Below are 26,014 nucleotides of genomic sequence, written 5' to 3'. Positions count from 1 at the left end.
GGTGGATCCACCATAAAATGGCCTCCTTGATTCGGATTTCCAAATCCAAGGTCCAAGGCTTGCACAGCCCTATTTGAGGAGCATTTCCTTTCCAGCGTTTCCACTACATAACCTCTAGGTGGCATTGTGGTATAGAAGAATAGCCACAAGTGAAAATAGTGTTTTCTTTCACTTTAAGTAATACCATGTTTTTCCCTATTCTAAAAAAACACTGAAAGTGCTGGTTAAACACAGAATTGAAACATGAGTAGGGAATGATGAGCCCACAATAAGTGTAGGAACAGGTTGATATTATGACTGGACTACTTTCCCAGTTTGTTACTCTACCAGGCCCTCTATCTGAAAAACGAAGTGGGAAGGGAAGAAGGGCACAGCCAGCCTTTCCCAACCTTCCACCCTCCAGATGTGTAGGATTACAACTCTCATCAACCCCAGACAGCATTGGCTATCGTGGGAGTTGCAGTCCAGCACATCTGAAGGGCACTAAGTTGGGGAAGGATGGAATACAGTAACATTCTATACCAAACAGTAGTCTTATTGTCCAGGGAGGCAATTGCTATCGATAGCTTGTTTCAAATTATCAGCTCTCCTTCTAATTTCAGGGATAAAAAGAGGAGACATTTGGGAGTTTGTTGTTTTCCTTTTTGTTAAATTAATCCAGTACTTGTAAGTTAATTTACAGTTTGTGAAAGCCACTCTTTAACAATTTAAAGTTATACTGCCTCCTATCTATGGGGCTGAGCAGGGTAGATAGAAACTGGAGAACCAATAAAAATGAGTCTATAATGATCAGCAGTGTTCAATATGATATTACAGAGAGGCTTGCAAGGTTGTTGGGATCAATGGTTCTTTGACTTTTTCTGCAATTCCACATTAGGAATTGCTTAGTGTCTATTTGGCTGGTAGTAAATGCTGTTCTTACTAGTTTGAAACATCAGCAGCAATGAAAACATCATCAGGAATATACCAACATTTAATTCTAGAACAATGTACGGATTTATGAAGTAGTCAAGGTCAAATGAAGGGTTTAATGAGAATTGCAGTGCAGAGGATGGGATGAAATATATAGCCAGGCTGTACCAGTAATGCACATGGAAGGCTCCCACATGGAAGGCTCCTCCTACCTGTAGGTCCCTCTTGCTAGATTGTCACAACTCCATGTCAACATCCTCAGGAACAACATTTTTCTGATGCCAGATTTGTTTTTCTGGAACTTTGGCATACAGCAAAATCTACACTGTTCTCAGGAATGGGAATCCCATCACAGGAGTATTTATGGGAAAGATGCCCAAGAAGGGGGGAAATGGTGGTGTGAATGAGTCCTGGCATTTGATGTACAAATGCCTCAAAGCCAAAGTAGAATCTACACTACTGCTTTTTATTGGTAATTAAGTCCACTGATAAGTGTTGGGTCACATTACACATTCCATATCCTGCTTTTCTAGTGTTATTTCCCGTTTTTGATTCCGTATTTCCCCAAATATCGCAACAGCTGTCACCATGTGCGCTAAGAGGAGGAGGTATAAATATGCAAGAGGGATATAGTGCCATCACGACTGGATCGTATCCATATGAGACGGGGGGGGGGGAATCTACACTACTGCTTTTAAAGTGCTTTAAAGTGCTTTGAAAACGTTTTGAAACCTGTATATGCAGTGTGTCCTGGGCCCCAACAGTTGTCAAAACTGTTATAAAGCGCTTTAAAGCAGTAGTATAGATCCTCCCCCCCACAGGTGTACATCTGGCCCTGGAGCCGCTGTCAAATTCTGTGGGTGAAGCAGGACAATGGCGCGATAAAAAGCCTCGTCCGGAAGCACCGCAGGTGAGCCAAAGAGGACGCGGTTTCGTCCAAAGGGATTGGGGAGGGGGGGGCGTTGTTGTGTTTGCGGTGCCGGTCCAGGTCCAGCAGATGGCGCCATTGCCCAACAGAAAATGTTTAAACAAGCGACGGAAGGCCGGAGAGCGAGACTAGCCGTTCCGAAACGTGGGTTTCCTGCACGCCGGCTCTGCCGGAGCCCCGCCTCTTCCCCTTCTCCGCCTGCAGGACGGAAGAGCAGGCGCGGTGGAGTCCCGTGGTTATAACTGCGCAACCTGCAGCCGAAGTACGTGCGCGCTTTTGTGGTTGCCCTGTCGTGGGAGGGAGTGTTCTATGGCTGCCGGGCTATGAGCCTTTCCACATGGAAGCCGCTCCCTGTGCCGCTCCTTCAGTGGGTAGCAAGCGGGAGACCCCTTCCCCCGGCCACGCTGCTGTTTCTGGGGCAAGGAAAGGACCGGAGTGGGGGGTGGGGTGGAGAAGACGTATCATATATTATTGTATAGATATTTCTTGGCTTCCACGTGCCGCCAGACCCTCTGTTGCCTTTGCTGCAATAGGCTAACAGCTACCTCTCTGGAAAGTCCCAAATTCTCTGTCTGGCTATTGCATCTCCTAGGAATTTGCTTTCCTGGGTGAAGATTATTTATTTATTTAGGGCGCAAGCCTATGCATGGTTAGACAGAGAAAAGGCCTACAGTTCCCACATGGCTGGGGCATGCTGGGAGTTGTAGGCCTTTTCTCTGCCTAAACATGCATAGGCTTGCGCCTTTACAGCATTTTATATCCTGCCCTTTATTCAAAAAGTCTTACAAAGATAACTAGCATGACAGTTATGGAGGAACATGGGCAAGCTGTCTTTACACCACGTCTGATAGCTATGTGCTCTCCAGTAGCAGAGGCACTAAGCCCATGTACACCAGTTGCTGGGGAACATGGGTGGGAGGGTGCTGTTGCACTATGTCCTGCTTGTGGGTTCCTGGTTGACAGCTGTTTGGCCACTGTGAACAGAATGCTGGACTAGATGGACCCTTGGTCTGATCCAGTATGGCTCCACTTACGTCCTTATCTGCCTGTTGGTCTTTCTAGGTCAGCATTATTGACAGTGGCTGGCAATGGCTCCACTGGGATCTGGGCAGGAGCCTTTCTCAGGCCTATCTGGAGATATTGGGAACTGAATCTGGGATGTGCAAGCATATGCTCAGCCGGAGAACTGCAGCCCGCTCTTCATAAAAGTTCTAGACTAGATCAAGGTTTGTCTAAGGCAGGGCTGGTTAACTTATGGCCCTCCAGATGTTTGGGCCTGCAACTCCCAATATCCTTCACCACTGGCTATGCTGGAAGTTATAGGCTAAAACATCTGGAGGGCCACAAGTTGCTCACCCCCATTCTAAGGCATGCTTGGGCTGTGGGGGAGATCAGCAGCTAGAGTTTCCAGCTAATTTATGAACAGAGGCTCTGTGCTTTAAAAACAAAACAAACAGAAAATAACCAGATAGATAGATCAGACTCTTAAGTGAAGCCTTTCTGTGGCTAGAGATGCGGAGAGAGGAGAAATCTGCTCCTGATTAACATCTGCCTTTTATGCAGCAGTTTATTGTTTAGAAATAATGTCAGTTAAAGGCACTATGGGTACAGAGTCTGTCCATAAAGTGACAATTCTTCATGTACTTGGGGCCTCTTGAATTGTATCCATATGCACACTCAATGGTTTCTGAGTAGATGGATATTTGCCAAATGCTAATAATTTAAAAGCTATGGAAAATGTATTAGGAGGGCTGTGGATATTTCACACAAATACAGAATTTGGAATAATTGCAGGATTCTGTATACCTCAGCTTTCATTATAGAAAAATTCTAGCCCCCTTGGCTAGGGAATTAGACTTGAAAGTGTATTGACTCAGAAACCACTAGATGGTGAGGCTGAGGCTGCAATCCTACAGACACTTACTAGGGAGTAAGCACAATTGAACACAGTGGGACTTACTTTTGAGTGGAAATGCATAGTATTGTAGTGAATAGAATTTCTGGTGGTGGAGTTTTAGTAGCTTGAATTATTCCTGGGCACTCCTCAGGAATAATTTTCCACAACCCTCATACATACTTGATGTATAACGTAGTTCACAAGACATGGTAAAGCTGATCGTGGGTTATTTAACCCATGATGACCCATGGCACCCACAAGTGCCACTGTGTCATGTTATGTGAACCTAGCAAGCGTGGGTTAATATGCAGCCTTCACATAAGCTATGGTCTGTTCTTGTTTAACCCTCATGTAACCCCCACTTGCTGGGTTCACGGAATACAAACAGCTCCTGAGCAGGGCTTGGATAAGCAAATTGGCTGTGGGCGCCCCTTATATGCCACAGTCTCACTGTGGGTTAAATAACCCATGCTGCAATGTCATGCCGTGCAATCTGATTGCAGAATTTAGCTTTGTTTTATGCAGAACCTGGTTTATTTTGGTCCAGATTTTTCTTTGGAATGCACGGTGTTGTTGAAATCAACAGAGTAACTTCCCTAATATGATAAAATCTGCATAGGATTTGAATTGTTTAAGTGATGCAGCTATTGAGTGCAGCAATTTCACAGCCAATCATTCATGCACATCTAGGGTTTGGCATGCATGTGATAATTGATTACATTTAGAATTAACATGTGCAGAAATGCTGGATGTGACTGAATATATTTTCTATCAATTCTCCCTTGCTCTAGATTTAATTTCTTGCTAAATTTCAGTACTATATACCCAGTGACTATCTCGGGTACGGGGGTTTGCGTAACTGCTTAGAATAGGTATCAGGGTTTTCTAGGAATGTATAGTGAATTAAAAGGATGAGGTGCTTGTTTGTGCATTTTAAATGGTAATGATTCTTCTGATAGTTAAAATTGTTACAGTACCCCTAAAATTTGGTTTAGTAGTAAAGTCTTTCTACAGTCTATGCAGACTGTTTTACTGCAGTTTGTTCCAAATTTGCTTCTCTTTGCTTAAATCAAGCAACCCTTGTTCTCGTATCATGGAGGCTGGGCAGGCAGGCAGTCTGACCCCGTTTCTGCCATTAATTCTCCCCCATTAATCGCAGCCAGCAGGGCCCACAATTGTGCTGTTCAGGAATGTGCTGTTTCCCCCGGTGAAGCCACAGAATGTGTTCTTTTGCCAGTCTTCTGAATCCCTTAGGGGTCCCCCTGTGTTGATGTTTATGATTTTGCAACTGAGCAAGGAGCTGGGATGGTGGCGTGTGGGAGGATATAGGATGTAAAACAGTGAGAACATGCGCTACAGGTTACACAAGTTTATTTGAACAGTTCTTGCACAATCAATTTCCTTAAGGCTTCGTGTAGGTCAGTCTTTTCCATCCTGGCATCCTTCCAATGTGCTAGACTACATACCCTATCATCCCCACCAAGCTCACCCAATGGCTATGCTGGCTGAGGATGGTGGGAATTATGGTGATGCGGGTTGCAGAAGGCTGGTGTGGGTTTTAACTGCCTACAACTTGAAAAAGCTGCCACCATCTTGCAAAAGTTCTGGCCTGCTTGCCCTTACGGTCCTGCACCACCTCTTTAGTCTCTTTAAATCTGAGATGGATGCTCCAGGAAACTGCTTGAGAGGACAAGGACTGGTTACTACTGCAGTGCCTGGGGCACTGTCCCTTTAACATTGGTTAATGTTTGAACATGTTCTTGGCTTCTTCTGGTCTGTAAAGTAACTTCTGGTGATAGAGCAGTAGATGGGCAGGTTGTGAGAATGGGGCACAAGTCAACTTTTTCGGATGTGGGGGGCAACAACTTTTGGGATTTGGGGAGCAACAGTCTTTGTGGGTTGGAGGATGGGTGTGCATACCACCTCTGCAGAGATAACATCAGCTGTGATGCAGGTGCTCTGTTTACACACTCACTTAATTACAGAGTCAGCATCTGTTTCTGAGCCAAATTCAGGATGTGGATTTTGGTCCAGTACCAGCTTGGGAGCAGATACTCTGGGGATTCCTCCCTCATGAACCAGCCCGGGTGTTAAGATCTCCACTGGAGGGCCTCTTGCCGCTCCCTCTGCCATACGAAGAGAGGGGTTTGTGCTGATCTGTGATAGGGACTTCTCTGAAGTGGCACCTGGCCTTTGGAATGCCTGGCTCCAACTTTGTTTTCTTTCCATCACCAGCTGACTGTCTTATTCTGCCATTCCTTCTGGTATTCTTTGACTGATGGGTTTGTCTGGTTTTGTTATTTTTTCCTACTGTTTCTATTGCATTTTTGTTGCTTTTTTGTTTTGCTTTAGATTTTAGGAGTTCTAGCTAAGAAAGCATTATGCAGATATCTAAAATAAATAAATAAATAAATAAATAAATGCCATGCATGATATTGTCGTTGGGGTCGGGGGAGCAAGGACACACCCCTCACTGACTGACATCCAAGTCAGTGTCTGGACATTTCCAAAGATTCTTTCATTTAGAACAGCCTTTCCTAACCTGGTCCCCTCCAGATGTTTTTGTCTATAACTTCCACAATTCCTGGCAATTGGCCATGTTGGCTGGACCCAGTGGAAGTTGAATTCCAAAACATCAGGAGGGCATCAGGTCTGGGAAGGCTGATTTAGATGCTGCCACCATATGGTCAAAGTCAAGTAGATTCAACAACAGCCAGTAATTGTCAACAAATGAGAAATTTTGAGTCTACTCTGTGTTGGCCACCTTCAAACAATGTAGGTGAATCACACGCATGGAATCTGCCAATGTCAATGCATATTGGGGCGGATTCTGGTATTTGCCTATGGATTTCCTAATACTGGTAGCTATTGGAAACATGGAATCACAGTCTTATGAAATAAAAAGCAGAAGAGATTTGCTCTTGTCACAAACTGACCTGCTTCTAACTGAGTTCAGAAGTGATTCTGTTAGATGACGACTTGAGGCAGGCTGTTTTTGTTTTTTTTAAATCTAATTACAGGCAGGAAACAGGAAGGGCAAATACAAAAGACTTTGTGTTCCGAATGTGAGAAAGGGGCCTTTATGTTTCTAACGGTGACCTTGCCAAAACCCAGATGTGTTATATTAAAGAATTCCAGTGGACAAGTATAAACTATGAGAGAAATGGGCAAACCTTAAAAGAACCAGAGCATGGGAAACTGAATGTTTTGGGATGAACAAAATAGAGCCCGGGCTTAGTGTACTGTAGATCTGCAGGCTAAAAATCCTGCAGTGTTCTCTGAATAATCACTTCAGCTTAGTATTGTCTTTTTGGGGGGTGCATTCTCCCCCCCACACACAGAGTCCAGGAGAATGATAGTAAATCCCATCTTCTTACCATCCTTGGATCTGAGAGATTTCAAATCTTTCCCCATGTGAGTCGGTAGATGGCCAGGGTGTATGTCCCTCAATACCTTTGGGGGAAGGGTTGGTGAGTAATGATCAAGCTCTCTCCCAGCTGTACAATTGTGCTAGCTGTGCCTTTGTGCTGCCTAATTTGCATTTCAGATGAATGGAGGCCATCCTGATATCACCCAACTCTTTCATTCATATCCGCCATGCTACGAGATGAGAATTTTCTGCTGCAGAAGATACTTGGAGTTCCAGGTTGCGCCCCATGAAAACTTAATAGCATGCTTCTTTTCTTTTCTTTTTTTATAGTGGTATAAATCCTAAGCTTCTGAACTCCTCTGTTTCCCAAAGATTCCTTCCAATGGAAGCATGTCTTCCTTTGGGACCCACTTACTGCTACTACTGACTTAACATTTGTTTAATAAAAGCAGTGCTGTAGGTGTACAGATCGTAGTATTGACACAGAGCCTATCTGACAGCATTAGTGGCTCATGCTGCAGTCACTTACTGGGGTGGAAGTTAATTCCCATTGAACACAGTACAGTTTACTTCCACGTAAACATAGAATTGCAGTGCCGGTCTTAAATAAGATGGACTGCACCAAGGGAAATTGGTCTGCAGAAGCACTTTGGATTTTAAGCCGTGAGAATTGTTGCCTTGGTCCATCAAGAGCTTTGGCTCTATACTTAGTACACTGTGAGCCAGACGATACATTAAATCCTTTGCATTTAAACTTACATCCCATTGTCTCAGGTCATCAAAGGTCTTCCAGGAGGTTCACAGTCAATACTAAAATGCACAATTAGAGCATCAAAGTGGAGCAATGCTGCATACAAATCCAATGCAGATCCTCAACCACTATTCTATTTGTTTTATTGTAAGTAAGGGGAAATAAAATAAATCCATTTCAGATGTGTTGCAAAACACGTAGGCCTGTCTTGAATTGACAAACACTATTTCTCAACCATTTCATCTATTCCAAACTTAGCTGTTTGTTGTATAGTCTTGCAAATAGCCCAAATAATGCTTTATTTGAAAGTAGACCCCAAAATTTAAACGATATCAGATGCTGGTGGCTGGGTACGTGGGAACTGGAGAATAACTATGAGATCCTATGCATGCTGAAGAGAAGTATACCCCCATTGAGTTCAGTGGGACCCACTGCCAAGGAAAATGGCTGAAGACTCGGTGAAGTGATTTGGAGAAGCAAGGTTGGGGAGGGTCTGTTTTGCACAACCATTTATACACAAATTACTGAACATAAGAGCCCTGCTGGATCAGACCGAGGGTCCATCTAGTCCAGCACTCTGTTCACACAGTGGTCAACCAGCTGTTGGCCATGGACCCACAAGCAGGACACAGCATCCTTCCACCCATGTTCCCCAGCAGCTGGTGTATATAGGCTTACTGCCTCTGACACTGGAAGTAGCACATAGCCATCAGGGCTAGTAGCCATTGATGGCCTTCTCCTGGATCAGTTTCATGAATTTGTTTGGTACCAAGCCTTACAAAACTCTGGAAAGGGAAATACCTTTGCTGCTGGTGGCTACCAGCCTTGCTTTTGATGGTAACAGAAGCAGAAATGGGGTCTCGATGATCTGGAAGGTTCATATGAGAACAAGAATCTCCCTGAGGTGGCCTCTCTGTAGACCATGTCGGGCTCGAAAGGTCAAAACAAGCGTCTTGCATTGAGTCCAGAAACGTAACTGGCTATAACACTCTTCCCCAACCTGCTGCCTTTCACTCTAGCTGGGAGATACTGGGACATGTCGCCCAGCCCATCTGGAGGTTACCAGGTTGGGGGAGGCTGGGCTACAGGCTAAATAATGCATTAAACTATATGCTGAACTTTGATTATTTTCACCTCTTTTTGTCTTTTAGTTTGTATTGGTCATCGGTGTACATCCTCACAGATAATGGTAAGATTCTTTCCTATTTATTGATGGCATTTGGTGTACTTCATGTTGGTAGATACAGATATGTGAATGGCATTTGGGAGTACCTGTTATGTATCTAAATTATAATTCAGGAATTACATGCATTGTGTGTATTGGCTGCCTTGTCAAAGACCCCTACAATGAGAGAAGGGGAACGAAGATGGAAGAGCTTCCCACCATCTAGCTCCCAATGGTTTCCGATTGCCCCTCTCAGCCCTATCAACTTATGAACCATCTTGTCTTCCCAGACTGACCCTACCGTTAGCCAAAGTTAGGCAGCTGCCTTAGGCAGTAGAATCTGAGGAATGGGGAGCAGTAGCAATGTGTTGGAAGACAGAGCTGTATGTGCTCCTCAGCCAGCCCTGCATCCCCTAAGTTGGATTTACTACCTTTGGGTCCGGTGGAGGTCAATGTCCTGCTACCATCATTGAAGTAATATTCAACTGCTGGTCTGATTAGCTTTTGAACATGAAATGGGCCACCACATGCTTATGGAAGATGTGTCGGTGACCTCTGTATGCCAGTGGTGGGTGGGCTGGAGTCCAAGTTGGGTGGGGCAACCAGAACCCCTCCTCCTCTCTCATACATACACACACACACACACACACCACCCCATTCAGGTCACACAGTCACACAAGTGCAAGCATACCCAGTTCAATCAATATCACCCATCCATATATATTTTTCTCTCTCATACATCATCCAGCCAGGCAGCGTGCAGCTGAGGAGTAGTGGGGAAGAAGAGGAGGAGCCCTGAGGCTGTGGAATTCCCCCAAGGGCTACTTCAGTTAGAAAATTAGCTAGTTGCAGGTAAAGAACGAGGCAGTTGGTAATAAGAGTGTAAGCAAAATGGTGTCTCAGTATTCAAAAATTAGGTGTATCGATAATTCTTCTTCAGTGACATTCAAACACCCCTTCAGTCATGAGACTCTCTAGTAGACTGAGGCCAGTGAAAATTAGCATTGTAGGCCTCTTATAGGTCCATAGCTGCTTGATAGAATATCTCCATATAGTAGAGCTTAGAAGCCAGTATGCTCATGTATCATCATCATCTATTTATGATATGACGGTTTTAACTAGGCTTTGTAAATTTTCAGTCTCTGTCTTTTAAATGCTTAAACTCTGTCAGGCTTCTTAACATTCTGTGTAAGTGAGAGGTTTCTCAGGGTCACTACCTCTTCTCCTCCTCCCCGCCTTCTCTCATTCCCTAAAAGAAGTATTTGGCTAAGCGTCAGAATCACAATTCTGACTACTTGAAACAATCCTTTGTGCTTCTCTCCTAAATTAACAACAGCTAGGCAAATCAGCCAGCTGTATTCCGCTTTTTCAGCGAAGTCGCCACCAAGATCCGCTTGAGAAACATTTTGGGTTATAAGAACAGCTGCTGATAATAATTTGCACTTCAGAATAGTCTTAAAAGGTGGAGGGGAGATTGAAACTGACCATTCCCACAAGTGCATAAACTATTGCCGATGGTTCCTAAAAAATAAATAAAAATCGGTAGGTTAAACTAATAAACTCCTTCCAAGTGAAGCTTATGAAATATTTTAGTACGGCTTTTCAAAATGGAACAAGAATCTCTCTTGACTTGGCTTTGCAAGGTATCCGTGGCTCCCAGCTCAGAAGCTGCCTCCATAGGTAAAGCTAGCTCAGTCTTCCTCAACCTAGTGTCCTTCACATGTGTTGGACTACAACTCCCATTGCAGGAGTTAAAATCCAACAGATGTGAGAGGCATCAAGTTTGGAAAGACTGAGCTAGCATGTGAGGGAGAAGACTAGGCTAGTGGGCTTTTGATGCGGTGTTGGTAGAGGGGGATTGCTTTCCAATGCAGTGAGCCATGTGCACTCTGAGATGGTACAGTCCTGTAAGACAACTCTATCAACAAGTTCAGACCTGCTCTGAGTGGCACAGTCGGCAGTGGCTGTATTATTTGCCTCCAGAAGCTAGTCTACCAAATCCGAACTTGAATTTGACATCCTTATATGAGATTTGCAGATTTTAAAGTTCCTTGCTTTCAAAATAAATAAATAAATAAATAAATATAAAGCAAGTACATAGAAACTACATAATATTTATTATTTATTTACTTACAATATTTCTATACTGCTCCCTATCCGAAGTTTTTGGAGCAATGAACAAATAGAATAAAAACAGAATAAAAATATAAACGCCCTTTGTGGGTGGGTGGGGAAGGTTGTCTTTAAAAATAAGCATGCTATTGGGAGCGATTTGTTCTTGTTCATGAAAGCTGACTTCAAAAGAGTATTGGGTGCAGCTCAGCGCCATGCAATAATGGGAATGATGCCATTGACTTCAGTGGGATGGAGATTGAACCCATTGTCAGGGCCTCCCCCTCCCCGAAGCTTTTCAGAGATGGGCTGGGAGAAGAGGGGGAGGGGGAGACTTCGACTTGTATTCAAGTATGTCTGACAAAAAAAGCGGGCCTCCTTCTAGTCCATGGGAACCAGAAAGTGAAACTAGCCGTAAACAAAAGGAGACTGACCTCTTAAGACTCATTGTCAAAACTGAATGGCAAAGAGTAAATACAATTAGGCTTTTGGAATTCATTTATTCTTAATAGTTTTCGATAGAATACTCGCATGGCAGAAGTCAATCCTAACCAATTCTGGGAATTTTTTTTGCTTCCAAAATGTGTATTCATAAGCCCAGATACAGAAAGCTACTTCATTATATCAAGTTTCTCTTGACAACTTCTTCACATTGAAATAAGAGTGCAGTGTTTCTCAGCATCGTCGATGGTGAGAAAAACATCTAAAATTCAGCAAACCTGGATAACGGCATGTTGAAATAAATGCACTCCACAGGTTGAGAGTCTAAAATGTCCTAGCTACATCATTGACCATAACAGTGAAATAAAAAAAGATACTGGGTCTACGGGTTTTGAGCCCTAAAAGGAAGGGTGTGCCAGTCTCTTGATTCATATTATAGGGGGCTTTGCATGATGGAGGAGTAGGACACACACACACACACACACACACACACACACATACACGATGCATCATCTGGGGTTTTCATGCAAATGCTAATCATTTAGAAGGCCTGTTTTTATGATTTCTTTCTCTTCAAGAAGGTGAAGACCGGGTTTGGTTGGGAGGGAGGGTTGATGGGAGAAAAGGAAACATTTTGGGGGGAACCATTTCCCCCCCAAAATCCCTGGGTGGATTGTTTCTTCTGGTTCTCTTCCACTCCACCCTGATCTGCTTCCTAGTTTCCCACTCCCCTCAGGCCTTCACATCTCTGGGGGAGGGTAGAGAAAGAAAGTGTGTGGATGGGATCAGACAGTGGGGCAGTTCACACAGCATGATTGAGGTGCATGCAGGGTGCCTGCGACTGCCATTTTGAATGTGCAACCCCCCTGCTCGGGGGTGTCATGCAAACCCAGTAAGCATGGGTTCTACAAGCGTTAAACAACTCTCGCATAACTCATGGTCTCATCTAGGGTGATAGGAAGGTTGTTTAAGCCTCCCATAAGCCATGCTCGCTGGATTCGCACAATACAACAACTCTGGCGCCCATGGGCGTTGTGGCTCATTGTGGGTTAAATAACCCATGATGAGCTGCAGGGTGTCATCCGAACCCAGTCATTCACTTGGAATCACCAGGTCCTACATTACATCATCTGTGTAATGCAGTGAAGAAGCCTTAGAAATGTATGACTTGGAGCTGTCTTGCTACATTTCTGTCAGCTTAAATACTTTGGATGGTTTTTACATGTTATATAGCTGTATTTGAGCATTATTTTGTGGCTTATGAAAATGGAATGCTCTGCAAAGTATGCAGTGATGGAACAAAATGTGTCATGAAATTTATTGTCATGGCTGCTGTAAGTATAAGCGTAGGCTATGGGGGCTCAGACAAATGCCTCATCTTTGAGATCCCCAAAGGTTTTTAATCTTAAATGAAGCCATACTTGTGACCACCATAAAATATGCATTTATCACTAGGAACAAAATCACCCCTAGAAATAGGAATGGGGGGTTTGAATTACCCAGTCCTTTTTCTTCTCGGGGGCACTTCTGATGGCATACAGATGAGACTTGTCACACTGGTCCAGATGTGTAATAGCAGAGCCTGGATAGGCTGAGGATGTTTTCAGTGGAAACACATTGGAACCCATTCCCTGCAGGCTGGATTCCCTGCAAACAATCCCTGCATATAAATCTGAAACATCTGTTCAGGCCTGAGAAGGTTTCATTGCCAGGGTGTTTGGGTAAAACTGCATTGACAGAGTGTAGTTATAAAGTTGGGATGGGGAACCTATGGTTCTCCAGATATTAGACTACAGCTCCCATCCTCTATGGTCATGGAGGCTGGGATTGACCCATTTGGAGACCAGCAACATCTGGAGGGCCACAAGCTTCCCACCTGTGTTACATGGGCTTTTATTTGTTTGTTCCTCCATCTTCTGGTTTTGTATTGAATCTTTTCCTTGCAGAATATTGTTTAACGACTAGCATTTTCTATGAAATAGTCCGTTAGTTTTTCGCCGATTCTTTATCTCTGCAGCTTACACATCTAATAGATCAATTTGTGTCCATCAGTGCTGAATTTAATTGTCAGTTGTAATGAGCTTGTCTGACACATAAGAAGATTGCCGGGGAGAAGTATAGCTTAGTTACATAACTGGACACTATCCTAGCCTGGAAATATTTATTTATATTTATTTATTTATTTATTTATTTATTTATTACATTTTTATACCGCCCAATAGCCGAAGCTCTCTGGGCGGTTCACATAAATTAAAACCATAATAAAACAAGTAACACGTTAAAAGCACAAATACAAAATACAGTATAAAAAGCACAACCAGGATAAAAAGCACACAGCAAAATTGATATAAAATTAAAATACAGTAAAATTTAAAAATATCAAAGGAGATACTGTTCTTTACCTTAAATACTGTCTATACCTCAGGATAGTATTATGGTAGTCCACAAAGATTTGACAGCTATGGAGAAGTATGTCCAGCAAAATCTAGGGCCTTCTCTTTTGGCCACTTAATGTAAGAACATAAGAAGAGTCATGCTGACTCACGCCCAGTCCAGCACTCTGTTCCTACAGCCACCAACAGGATGCCTACAAAGAGCCCACAACAGGACACAAATGCAGTAGCACCACTTGTGTTCCCCATCAACTGGTACACTGCCCCAGATACTAGAGGTAATATTTAGCCATCATGACAAGTATCTTTATTCTTCATAAAATTGTATAAAGTCCTTTTAAAAGTGGCCAAATTGGCACCCATCAGTACAACTTCTGATTGTGAATTCTATCGTTTAACTATGCACTGTATGAAGGAGCAATTTCTTTTATGTCCTGAATCTCTCACCATTCAGCTTTATGGGATGATCCTGGGGTTCAAGTATTATGAGAGAGTATTATCCATTTTCTCCACATCATGCAAAATTTTATACAACTCTATCAGGCAACCCCGCTCATCTCTTTTTTAAGCTAAAATGCTTCGAATATTACTTTTCCTCATAGAGGAGTTGCTCCACCCCTTTGCCCCTGGGTAGGTTACTTGCCCTTTGTGACTCACTGTGCCCATCCATGGCAGCCATTTTATGGTTATGACTAGGACAATTCCTAAAATTTCCAAATGTGCACACCAGCCCAGAAAGTTGCCTAGCCCTGCATTAGTATATGTCTAGGTCTCTCTGGTCCTTCCTTCCAAGAAATCACCTGAAGTAAAAATAGAGCCACCAGACTACCTCTAAAGGCCACCTCAACAGATCAATATAGTAATGTGACCTTCCTCTTGCTGTATCATTCTACATTTCTCTTGCCCTCCATTCTTCTCTCAACCTCCTGATGTCTCCAGTTTACCATTTTCCTCTGGGCAGCATTCTTTGTTTTTCTTTTGTCTTTACTATTGGTCTGTGAGTTATTCTGCAGAGAGGAATTGGAGCTGCTAAGGGTTCCACTTTCCAGGTATGTAGGGAAAGCTGGCAGAGCCCACTGTATTTGACTTCTTTCACGATACAGAACAGGTTATGTTACAGATACATAAATTTCTGTTTTTGTTTTTTGTTTTCATGCTGCACAGCCAAACTTCCATGGCAGGTAGTTTCCTTCTATAAATAAGGTGTGTGGTTCTTGTTTTTAAAACCCTGTTTAGAGTGGGTTCTTATATATATGAATTTTGTTTATTGTCCACATGTTTAGGAAGATTCAATGCCTCAAGATGTAGGACCATGGTATTCACAGAAAGTGTATGCAAGGTACTGGAAGCATTACAATCAAGCCATGGAGTGGATGTGCCGACACAAAATGGCTTACAGGAAAGCCATGGAGTCCTTGTACAATCCATCGTTTTCCCCTTCTGAAAGCCATGCCAGTAGACGCTACCCAGACTGGGATGAAGGTGAGCCCTTGAGAGATGGGCCCGATTATGCCTTCACCCGAAGCAGCAAAGCCCGGTACCCTTCCCGGCCTCCGCATGTCCCACCTAATACCCGGAGAAGAGAAGCAACGGAGAGGGAGTCCGAAACAGACACGGACTCTGAAGGTGAAGGGGACATTGAGTACGACCTGAGCAATATGGAAATCACAGAAGAGCTCCGCCAGTATTTTGAACAGACTGAGAAGCACAGGGAAGAACTGCGTAAGTGCCTGCCTTGGCCACGTTCACTGTATCCGTTTACTTTGATATTGCTCATCCCTGCTTTTTCTAATTGTTTAATTAATTTATAGCCCGCCTGTCCACTAAAAATAGTGCTGAAGATGGCTGACAAAAATAAAATACATATGCATTGTAACATAATTAAAACATTAACACATCAATTTTAAAACACATGCTTTTGAAAGAAATAAGAAAAAAATAGTGCCTACTGGCTAAAACCTATTTCAGCCGACAAGTGAGCTTAAAAGCCCCAATCCTGATTAAAGACATCTTTGCCTGCTGCTGGGGGAAGGATGTCCGAGATGGAGCTGGCCTGGCCTCTCTTGGCAGGGAGTTCCACAGCCTGGGAGCGGCCCCTTGTGTACCCACCAAACATTCCTCCAATGGTGGTGGGAATGGGAGATGGACTTCTCCAAAAGTTCTTAGAACCCAGGCAGGCTTGTATGGGAGAATGTGGTGTTTCAGATAGCCTGGTCCCAAGTCACATAGGGCTTTCTAGTTCATAACGAGGACTTTGAATTGTGCATGGAAATTGTGTGCTTCTGTCAAGGGTATCAAAAAGCACAAAAACAGCAAAGGCTTTTTTTAAAAAAAATGGGGAAAAATATGTAGCTGTTCCATGTGAGGTGTTTTAAACCCTTATTATTAGTACCACAATCATTACAACCACATTATAAGGTCAGCCACTTCATACCTGAGGCTAAGAGAACAGAAATTTCCCCAAGGCCCCATTGAAGTGAATGGGGTTTTTTTTCCCCTTTGCAAATTGCAGGTGTATGGCCCGATTGGACCATAATGGGGGTGGGGTGGGGATGCTGGGGTCCCAAACTGGATTATGTCTTACTTCTGAATGAGAAAAAAACACTAACATAGCTGCATGCTACCTTTTAAAAGCAATGGATAGTTTGGCACTGCTTTCATTAGTGAGGTGAGATTTGGAGCTGGGAGTTCCAGTTCACTTTGAGACACTGTGTACACCTATAGTTTCACAATGTAAGACGTTTAGCCTTTTTAATTTTGAAAAGTGAGCTGGCCTAGCGAGCATTCCTAGGGGAAGAATTCCATCTTGGCCATGCGTCCATTAAGAAATCACCCACTTCTCAGAAGCCCCTCGCTCCGGCAGTAGAATTCTGAACAGAGCTTCATTTATGATCCTAAGCAAGCATAAAGGTTTATATCTGAGTATCTGTAGTATCTGTGGGATGTGTAAACTTGCTACTACAAGCCTCTGGATTTTAGGGCTGGGGGAGTGTTAGTGTCCCTTGCTGTGACACCCAGTCATGCTTCTTTTCCCATTTCTTCTCCATGGTGACATTTTGATACACTACAAAACACACACACGCACACACTTGATTCAGCTGATATGTATATTTTGAAATCCATGCACTTAGAATGCCATCAGTGCACTTACTTAAATTAATCTGGTACTTCTGCTATTAAATTTAGCAGACTCTTGGAGAAGCCCAAAGGAAATTCTTGGCTGCTTGGTTAAAGTCTGTAGGAAACCCCTGACGTAGCATATAATATGGAGCAGCCTTTCTTTTTCTCTTCTGCAGTGTAAGTTTCAAGACGTCTTTACCCTTTGGCTACTCCTAGTTCAATGCATTGCAAGAAGTTATAGCTTCCACTCCCTTTTCATAATTACAATTGGACTCTTACTTTTGAGAGAGAGATGCCTTTTGGCAAATCAATAGCCGCTTCTTCCTTGCATACCACTTTGTCAAGGTGTCTTGGATTTGGAAGGGCTTTTATCGTTTTTATTTGATTGGTGCAGTTCATAGTGTGAAGGCAATCACTTCTCCCCTGTGAATTTTATACTGTGACATTCACAAAATGTAGTGTCTGCTTTGGAGAATAACCTCACTTCTCACCCAACAAGAATCTCAGCTGCCAGAGTGTCTTATTAAGAATAAAAGCTGAGATGGAGGAGTATCTTTTCCAACTCTGTTAGAAGTTGGAAGTGGCACTGCCCAGGCAGCCTCCTGAGACCTGGTAACGCATTTACTCTGCATTTAATTATAGAGAGCTATTGATTTTGCAGAGTACCGTTCTTAAATTGAACAAGATTTCAGGATAAAATCTGATTAAGCTGAATATTAAAATCACATTATCTCGTTTCTTCTTTCATCCTCTGCAGAAAATTTCCGTAGTACATAATGATAGTGAAGGAACTGTATGCTGTTCTTTTTTTTTCTTTTTTTAAAGCGACAACAAAAAAGCCAGACGTCATCACATTATCCACCTTAAATTGTACAATAGAATTATCTGCAATAATTCAGCTGGTTTATTGGCCTACTAAAGGGGAGCCAAGTCCCATACATGCATGATCTGTGTGCTCTTCCACATCCACGTGACTATGTGCATTTATTTTTCTTTCCATTTACCCTTTTGACTGACCCTTTCAAACATCAACCTGTCTCTTTATACTCCAGCTGCCCTTCCTTCATCACTCTTGGCAATCCAGAGCAGCCCTAGGTTTTGACTAGTACACCAGCCTGGCTCGGATGTAACAGGAAACCATGTTTCCTTATTATAAGAACACACTGTCATGAGCCTCAGGCCTTTACACTCCCCCCCGCCCCACTCTTTCAACTGCTTCCACCTTTGCTTTTAAACGAAGCACAGTTCCCTATTACGCTCAGCCTCAAGAACTGTGGTTTGTTCAAACTGTGGTTAATTATTTTATTTATTTATTTTATTTATTACATTTTTATAATGCCCAACAGCCGAAGCTCTCTGGGCGGTTCACAAAAATTAAAACCATGAAAAGCATAAAAAAAACCCAACAGTCTAAAAATACAATTACAAAATGCAATATAAAAAGCACAACCAGGATAAAACCACACAGCAGAAATTGATATAGATTAAAATACAGAATTAAAACAGCAATGTTTAAATTTAAGTTAAATTAGTTGTTCAAATACTGAGAAAATGAAAAGGTCTTCTGCTGGCGACGGAAGGAATGCAGTGTAGGCGCCAGGCGAACCTCTCTGGGGAGCTGAGCCGGGGTGCCACAGTGGAGAAAGATCTCCTCCTAGTAGCCTCCTGCCTCACTTCCTTTGGCAGGGGCTCACCAGGGTTCTACTTTCTTAAATAATCCTACTTTAAGCTGAAGTACACATTATGTTAATTCTGCAGCATGTAGCTGGGGGTTAGATTTTTCTTTAGTATAAATGTGCATGACTCCAATTTATATCAGACCACTACTCAGTAGATGGAGAGAATTAAACCTTCCCCACCACTATTTCCCCTCAGGAATTGGCATCAATTGAGGCTTTTTCTTTAACCCCCAGTGTGTTGGGGGAGGGTTTGGGGGGGGAATGGTGGGGGGGGAATTTAATCCTCCCCTCCCATTGTGTCATGGTTCTGATCCAATTTGGGGCCACACAGATTTATACTAGAGTAAATAAAAAGCTATCCCTCAACTACACGCTATGTGATGAAAGTAACGTAGTTTGGCTCTTATTTATTTAAGTATTTTTATTTATTTATTTATTACATTTCTATACCGCCCAATAGCCGAAGCTCTCTGGGCGGTTCACAAAAATTAAAATCATAGTAAGACAATCAACAGGTTAAAAGCACAAATACACAATACAATATAAAAAGCACAACCAGAATAAAAAACACGAAGCAAAATTGATATAAAATTAAAATACAGAGTTAAAACAGTAAAATTTAAATTTAAGTTAAAATTAAGTGTTAAAATACTGGGAAAATAAAGTCTTTAGCTGGCGACGAAAGGAGTACAGTGTAGGTGCCAGGCGGACCTCTCTGGGGAGCTCATTCCACAACCGGGGTGCCACAGCGGAGAAAGCCCTCCTCCTAGTAGCCACCTGCCTTACTTCCTTCGGCAGGGGCTCACGGAGAAGGGCCCCTGAAGATGATCTTAAGGTCCGGGCAGGTACATATGGGAGGAGGCGTTCCTTCAAATAACCTGGCCCCAAACCGTTTAGGGGTTTTGTTAACCTGCCACCATTAGAGCAAACTACATTGTGTTCACAAGTTTCAAAGTCATGGGAAACTGATTGGTTAAAAAATGGAAGTTCAAATTATGATAGCTGGGACACAGCTACCTGTAACCACAGTAAGGACAATGTCTCTGGGTTTTGGAGCATTATGCTTCAGAGGAGGGGTCAGTAGAACCCTTAAGGAAGTGACTGTTCAAAACAGGTGAAGTTCTCAGGATGGTGAACAGAGTAAGGGGAAGCCAAGACACTGGGCTGGTTTACAAAATCAATAAACCACTGTGGCTTAGATAATGTGGTGTGTGCCGACAGCCATAATGGGCCTGTTCAGATGACACACTAAGCCATGGTTAGGCTGCTACCCTTTTGTAGCAAATGGTTAATGAGCGTTTTTAAACCATGGTTATGTAGTCACCGTGGTTAGTAATGGTTTACATGACTCTAAGCTATAGTGTTTAACTCAAAATCCTTAACCACCATGGCTTAGTGTGTCATCTGAACAGAGTCTTTGAATATTCACTGCCCATCCACGGCTTGTCATGTCGTTTGAACCCAGGCAGCAGGGGTTGTGCAAATGTTTAAAAGTTCTCACATAGTCTGTGGCATGTTCTAGGGTTATGCGAGGGAAGTATAACCCTTACACAAGTCCTGCCACCTAGGTTTACACAACACAACCAGCTACGGCCGGACAATGAATATTCAAATCCCGCTCAACATGCACTAGCACATTCTACAGCCTGCCTATTTTGGGCTATTTTGATTGTATGAACCAGGACGCTGAGGTATTATCAAGGAAGCTATTGGAGAATGGAAAGTTTCCTCAGAGAGGGATTACAGGATAAGACAGATGTATCCAGCGTTCCCTCCCTAACTGTTGTCAGTGTATGTGAGCATAGTGGATTCACTCCTTATCTCTGCTCTGAACTGCAGAACCTCATTGCTTAAATGGCAGGACCCAACGAAAGGGGACTGTTCTTCTTAAAATGTCCACTTGCCAGCTAATAACTTCCCACAGGGTACAGGTGATCACTTAGTAAGACGGCTGCAATTTCTTGCCAATGATGGGACATTTACAACTTCCAAGACTTGGGGTCTGGCACGGATGTATGGAAAAATTATCCTCGCCGCTTTGCTGAGACAACGTGGTTGATTAACTTATTGAGTGGCTGAATACACACTGCGGTAAGTACTGATTGTGCAGATTCTGGAATAGGGGTGAAAATGGTTAGTTTTAATCCCCCCAATCAATGTTTCATTTGACTTTAGACCTTCTGTAGTCCAACTTAGTTCAGAATTGGTCCATCATGTATGCCAGTCCCTGCGGACACATTCCACCAAACTATCCGCCTTGCCTCCTTTTGTGCCACCTCCCAGGGCATGAGGAACCTGGGAATGTGGCATTGGGGACTGCAGTCTGGGGTGGTGCCATGTGTGCTCACCACGACTTACCTGTAACTTGTGACAAGCATGTACTGCATCATACAGTCTCTGCTATGTTGCTCCAGAGACCCCTCATCATCCCCCCTTGCCATAGTCCAGTGCATAAGGCAGTGGCAGTCTAGAAAGCTTCTGAGCACTGTGGCATGTACTGAAGCCCCTAGGCCATGGGGTGGACAACTTGCCTTCCATATGTTTTGACCTACAACTCCCATCAGCCCAAGCCAGCAACGTCAGTGGTCGGGAATGCTGTGAATTGCAAGCCAAAACCTCTGGAGGGCCACAAGTTGCCTATCCTCTTGCCCAGATGCTGTTTCCGTCATTCTGCAGCAACGCCTAAGCAGGGGTGGGCAACTTGTAGCCATCCTGATGTTGCTGACTGCAACTCCCATCATGTCTCACCACTGGCTATGCTGGCTAGGACTGATGGGAGTTGTAATCCAACAACACCTGGAGAACAACAAGTTGCCCACTTCTGGCCTAGGGGACTGTCATTCTCCAGACAAAATCCAGAGTTTGGGTTGTTTTGTGCGTCCAGCAAGTATTAGAGGAAGCAAGTCTATTTCCTCTGCATTGATTCCCAGTCAGAATTGGGTGACTCCACTGATTAATAGTGATGATCTATGACTTGGGGCATGATTGTCTGTCTTTACCCATGCAATGCCATGAAAAATCCAGAGCGGTTGAGAGGGGTGAGTTTAGGCTGACTATAATCCCTTTCTCTGTATATGCTTTGGATCTTTACTCTAGGCTGGAGCAAATAAAAGCCATTGACTTTAAATAATTTTCATTCATTCCTTCCTGCTTTCCACCCTCACCCCAGGAACCAGACTCTTCAGACTCTGACAATCTGTGGGTTTCTATGCACTTCAAATTCATTTCTGGCAGCATCCACTGCTGCAACTCTAATGTTGACAGGGACACATTTTTTAAACTGGCAACTCCTGAAGCTCTGTGTCTGATGGAACCCTCCAATAAGGATGGGTGGGTTGTGTGTGTGAGAGTGTTTCCTTCAACTGAGCCCACTCTTTTTCTTCCCCCCTCAAACAGCTTTTCTTTTCTTTGGATTCTTCTCAAGTGCTCTCCAACTCTTTGTAATTCACATCATGTGCCAAGCTCCTCAATGGCCCCCCAAACTAGCTGTGCGAACAGTGCTTCAGTGAGCCTTTATAATATGTCACGTTATTTGCATCATTACGCTATAGAGAGAGTCGTATACCCACAGGTGAAAGGAACATAACCATTAAAAAGTGTAAAATGGTTTTGTTTTTTTCCTGGCCTCTGTGTGCTTGTTTTCGTTCAGAAATGTATTCATCCAGTGATACATCTTTTTCCAACATTCAAAAGTTATTTAATGGCTTAATCATTTGGTTGTTCTTAATACTGGCTTCTCTCTTTTTCTCTCTCTCTCTCACTGTTCCTTGTGGAGCTGGTAATTCTAACCTGCAGGACATGTTTTGTGGTTGTGTTTAAATGACTTCCCAGAGGCTATTTATGAAGAGCATGAAGTCATTTTTCCGGGTTATTGCACCTGTCAGATGTATCCAGTATTCTGTTGTGAAGCTTTTCAGGAATGCTGGTTATAAAGAACACCAGACAGCAGAATGGCCCTCTTAGATTTGCTGAGAAGTTGTTCTTAAAACTGGGAAAGTATATAAAATTCTGAAAGAAGTCTTGCAGAATTTTCTAGTTATTGATCACCTACACTTCACACATCCATACTTCACATTTTCCTCTTTATTAGAGTTTGATTTCACGCACCCTACCTTTCATATTAAATAAGGCAAGAATAGAATGAGAAACGCAAGAGAACACTGCTTATTTGTTGCTGACTGTGGGAATCAACTGGCATGTAAATAGCTTCTTGAATTTTCCTTCTTTTTTAACTTGAAAATCAAGGAAGCCATCACTTATAACAAGCTGCAGGATTTTTTAAAATTGCCAGTTGTTAGGACTGTATCAGATGTTCCACCCTAGTCACTAAACTGTGAGCCCACCCTCTCCTGCCTGTCATTTTTCCCAAAACAGTTCAGACTAAGACTTCCCAGGCAAGGGTTTCAGCCGGGGAAGAAGCATATTTGGATAATCAAATAAGTCACTTGCCTCCTATAAGAGTATGAGATATTTGCAGTCTCTTGTAGATCACTTTGCTATATCTGCTTGGTTTCTTTTGTTTTCTTCTGTATGGATGAAATTTTCTGTTTGTTATCTTTTCTAAAGCTTATTGGACTTAATCTGGAATTTGTTAGTTTATGATTTCTTAAGCCTATTAACATCTCCCAGGGGTTGGAGTGAGGAGTGAAGCTTTATTTGCAACATATGCTACACTTGATTCATTATCATCTCCCTTCTTTGGAAACAGCATAGGACCTATCACATTCAGGTATGCCAAGAAGGTTGTGCCATAGGACATGCTGTTTCCTCAACACATGGAGAAGAGAGGCTGGGGCAGATGTATGCACCTTGACAGACAGCCCATTCATACATCTCTCTTTTGGGGGGGGAGCTGTACAAACTTCCAAACTGAAACAAGTCTAGGGCCAACTAATTTCATGGTGGGCTGTCCCTTGTGACAATCACAAAACTGCCGCCCCCAATCTGGATGTAGAAAGTACTGATTGGCTGGTGGGAATCATTAAGCCCTTCCCCACCTTAGGGTGCCCAGTGCTCTGTTTGACGGAACAGAGTGGAAACTTGCAATTTTGTGAATCAGTTTCTTTCCCTTTCTCCAGTGCGTACTAGTTCCCCTGGCCTCTTGTCTTGCCCAAAGCCTTTGACCCTGATCTCCTTTACATCCTTTCCGCCTATAGCTTCTCCCAGTGATTTCTATATCTGCAAGAAGAGGAAGAGAATAACTTGACCTCGGCTCTTTCCTAGCAGATCCATTAATGATTATACCAAACCTTTTAAGAATCAAAACACAGTCCCAAATGGAAATCCTGTCACTGGAGGTTTGGGTCTGATGAATAGAGAGAAATGCACCACGCTTTTCTTTTGATTTCGGCTGTTTTGATTAAGGAAATGGAATTGAGACAGAAGAATCGTTTAATACAAAGGCCCTCTGACAACCTGGGGACAGCTGCTAAAACTAGGCGTTATGGGAAGGCAATTGTTGATGGCTCCTTGTGAGGAACAGAGGACAGCTTTCCTCATGTTTCTGGACTTTCTCATCCTACATGTTCTTCCCATGTTGAGCCTTAAATCTGTTTTTCTACTAGTGTCTGCAGCAGCCCTTAATGGCTTCTATAATTTTTCTTCTTTTCCGTCATTCTTCTCCAGGGGAGCCTATGAGAACAGCTGTTTGCAAAAGGAGCAGGTGATATTACTGCTAGGAGCACCCTCAGGAAAACTCGTTCCGTCCCTCTGCAACATCTTGTCAGACGCCCCCACCCCATAACCTTGAATTCTTCTTCCAGTTTCCTGTGCTTGCTCTCAGGAAATCCAACTTTCTCTCAAGCCCCCACCCCATTTTATTGTGGTTTCGCTTTGTGAGAGAAAGATAGGAAAGATGTTGGCCCAAACATTTGAGCTTCTGCATTAGGATTTGACTGCAACAATTTCTTGTTGTTGTTCCATGTGGATCATTTTGTGCTTTCTTTTCTAATCGGGTGTCACTTCTTGCCTTCGTTAAGAATGGAGTTAAACATTTCAAAATTACATATTTCTTTCAAACTAGGATGATCAGCTTGCAGGCTACATCTAGCCTCCATGCAACTTTTTTCCTGGAACCTGTTAGCCTTGAATATTTTACAAGGTGTGGCAAGATAACCAAGAAATCAAACTTAAACTAAGATTTGTGTTCAGTTTTGTATTGTATTAAATAACACCAAGGATAGGTACCACTATGTTTATCTAATTCTGCCGAAGGTTGTAGTTTGATATTTACTAGGAAACGCTGCTTAAACGTATTCCAGAAGATCCCACAGACATCTGAGGGATTTAACTCCATATTATATTTGCAGAAGTGGAGATCCATATACACACTGGAAAAGAGGGAAACACCTGTTCTTTCTGCAATCTCTTATGGTTTGAACCAAATGTTTAAGGGCTAGTTTACAGATTGTGCTTTCCACGTCACATGACTATAATACGAAGAGTGGGTTACATGGATCACTTTGATCCCTACACCACTGCTGGATGTTCCCAGCAGGAGCATAGGAAATGGCTAGCATTTCAAACAGTGTTTTGGGAGGGGTGTCCCATTCCTGCTGTGTGGTTCAGCTTTCTCACGGATCAAGGTCCTCCAATTAGCAGGGGAGCTGCCCAACAAAGGAATCTCAGAGGAGTGCAGTGAGTAAGGTGTTACTTCAACAATGGCTCACATATCATGAGGTTGCTGATCCAGAGCATGTGAAGAGTCAAGCTTCCACCTCATGACTAGGGCTTAGGAGGCCTTGTGCTGGCAGATGGCTACTGTGCTTTTGGTTCTGGGTTTCTGCTCACTCGAGAGCCTCGTGTGGCGCAGAGCGGTAAAGCAGCAGTTTCTGCAGCCGAAACTCTCCCCATGGCCTGAGTTCGATCCCAGTGGAAGCTGGTTTCAGGCAGCCGGCTCGGGTCGACTCAGCCTTCCATCCTCCCGAGGTTGGTAAAATGAGTACCCAGTTAGCTGGGGGAAAGGTAATCAAGGCCGGGGAAGGCAATGGCAAACCACCCCTCTATAAGGCCTGCCAAGAAAACATCAGCGAAAGCTGGCGTCCCTCCAAGAGTCAGTAATGACTCAGTGCTTGCACGAGAGGTTCCTTTCCTTCGTTCTGCTCACTCATGGCATCACTTCTGTTCCTGGGGAAGAGACTGGAGAAGCCAGAGAAGGGGAGTGGGACTGGTCAGGATGTATGCATTCCCCTGAACCCTCAACCCCCTCTAGTGGTTGATGACAGTGTGATGACAGTGACTTCTGACT

At 43.3% G+C, this 26,014-nt stretch overlaps 1 protein-coding gene across 1 annotated transcript in view; it reads left to right on the top strand.

Moving 5' to 3' along the window:
* The first annotated feature begins 2,056 nt into the window (after positions 1-2,056).
* The window catches only part of GEMIN8 (gem nuclear organelle associated protein 8), a 39,821-nt gene continuing 15,863 nt past the window's right edge, over positions 2,057-26,014 (top strand). Inside the window, exons 1-3 of the mRNA XM_063126396.1 lie at positions 2,057-2,102; positions 9,010-9,047; positions 15,253-15,691. Coding sequence (XP_062982466.1) covers positions 9,045-9,047; positions 15,253-15,691 — 442 coding nt within the window. The 5' untranslated portion in view covers positions 2,057-2,102; positions 9,010-9,044. The remainder of the gene's footprint in view (positions 2,103-9,009; positions 9,048-15,252; positions 15,692-26,014) is intronic.

This window comes from Elgaria multicarinata, chromosome 5 (genome assembly GCF_023053635.1).
Source record: "Elgaria multicarinata webbii isolate HBS135686 ecotype San Diego chromosome 5, rElgMul1.1.pri, whole genome shotgun sequence".
Taxonomy (NCBI): Eukaryota; Metazoa; Chordata; class Lepidosauria; order Squamata; family Anguidae; genus Elgaria; species Elgaria multicarinata.
Note: the sequence above shows the minus strand (reverse complement) of the source record. Positions and strands in the feature narration are given on the sequence as shown.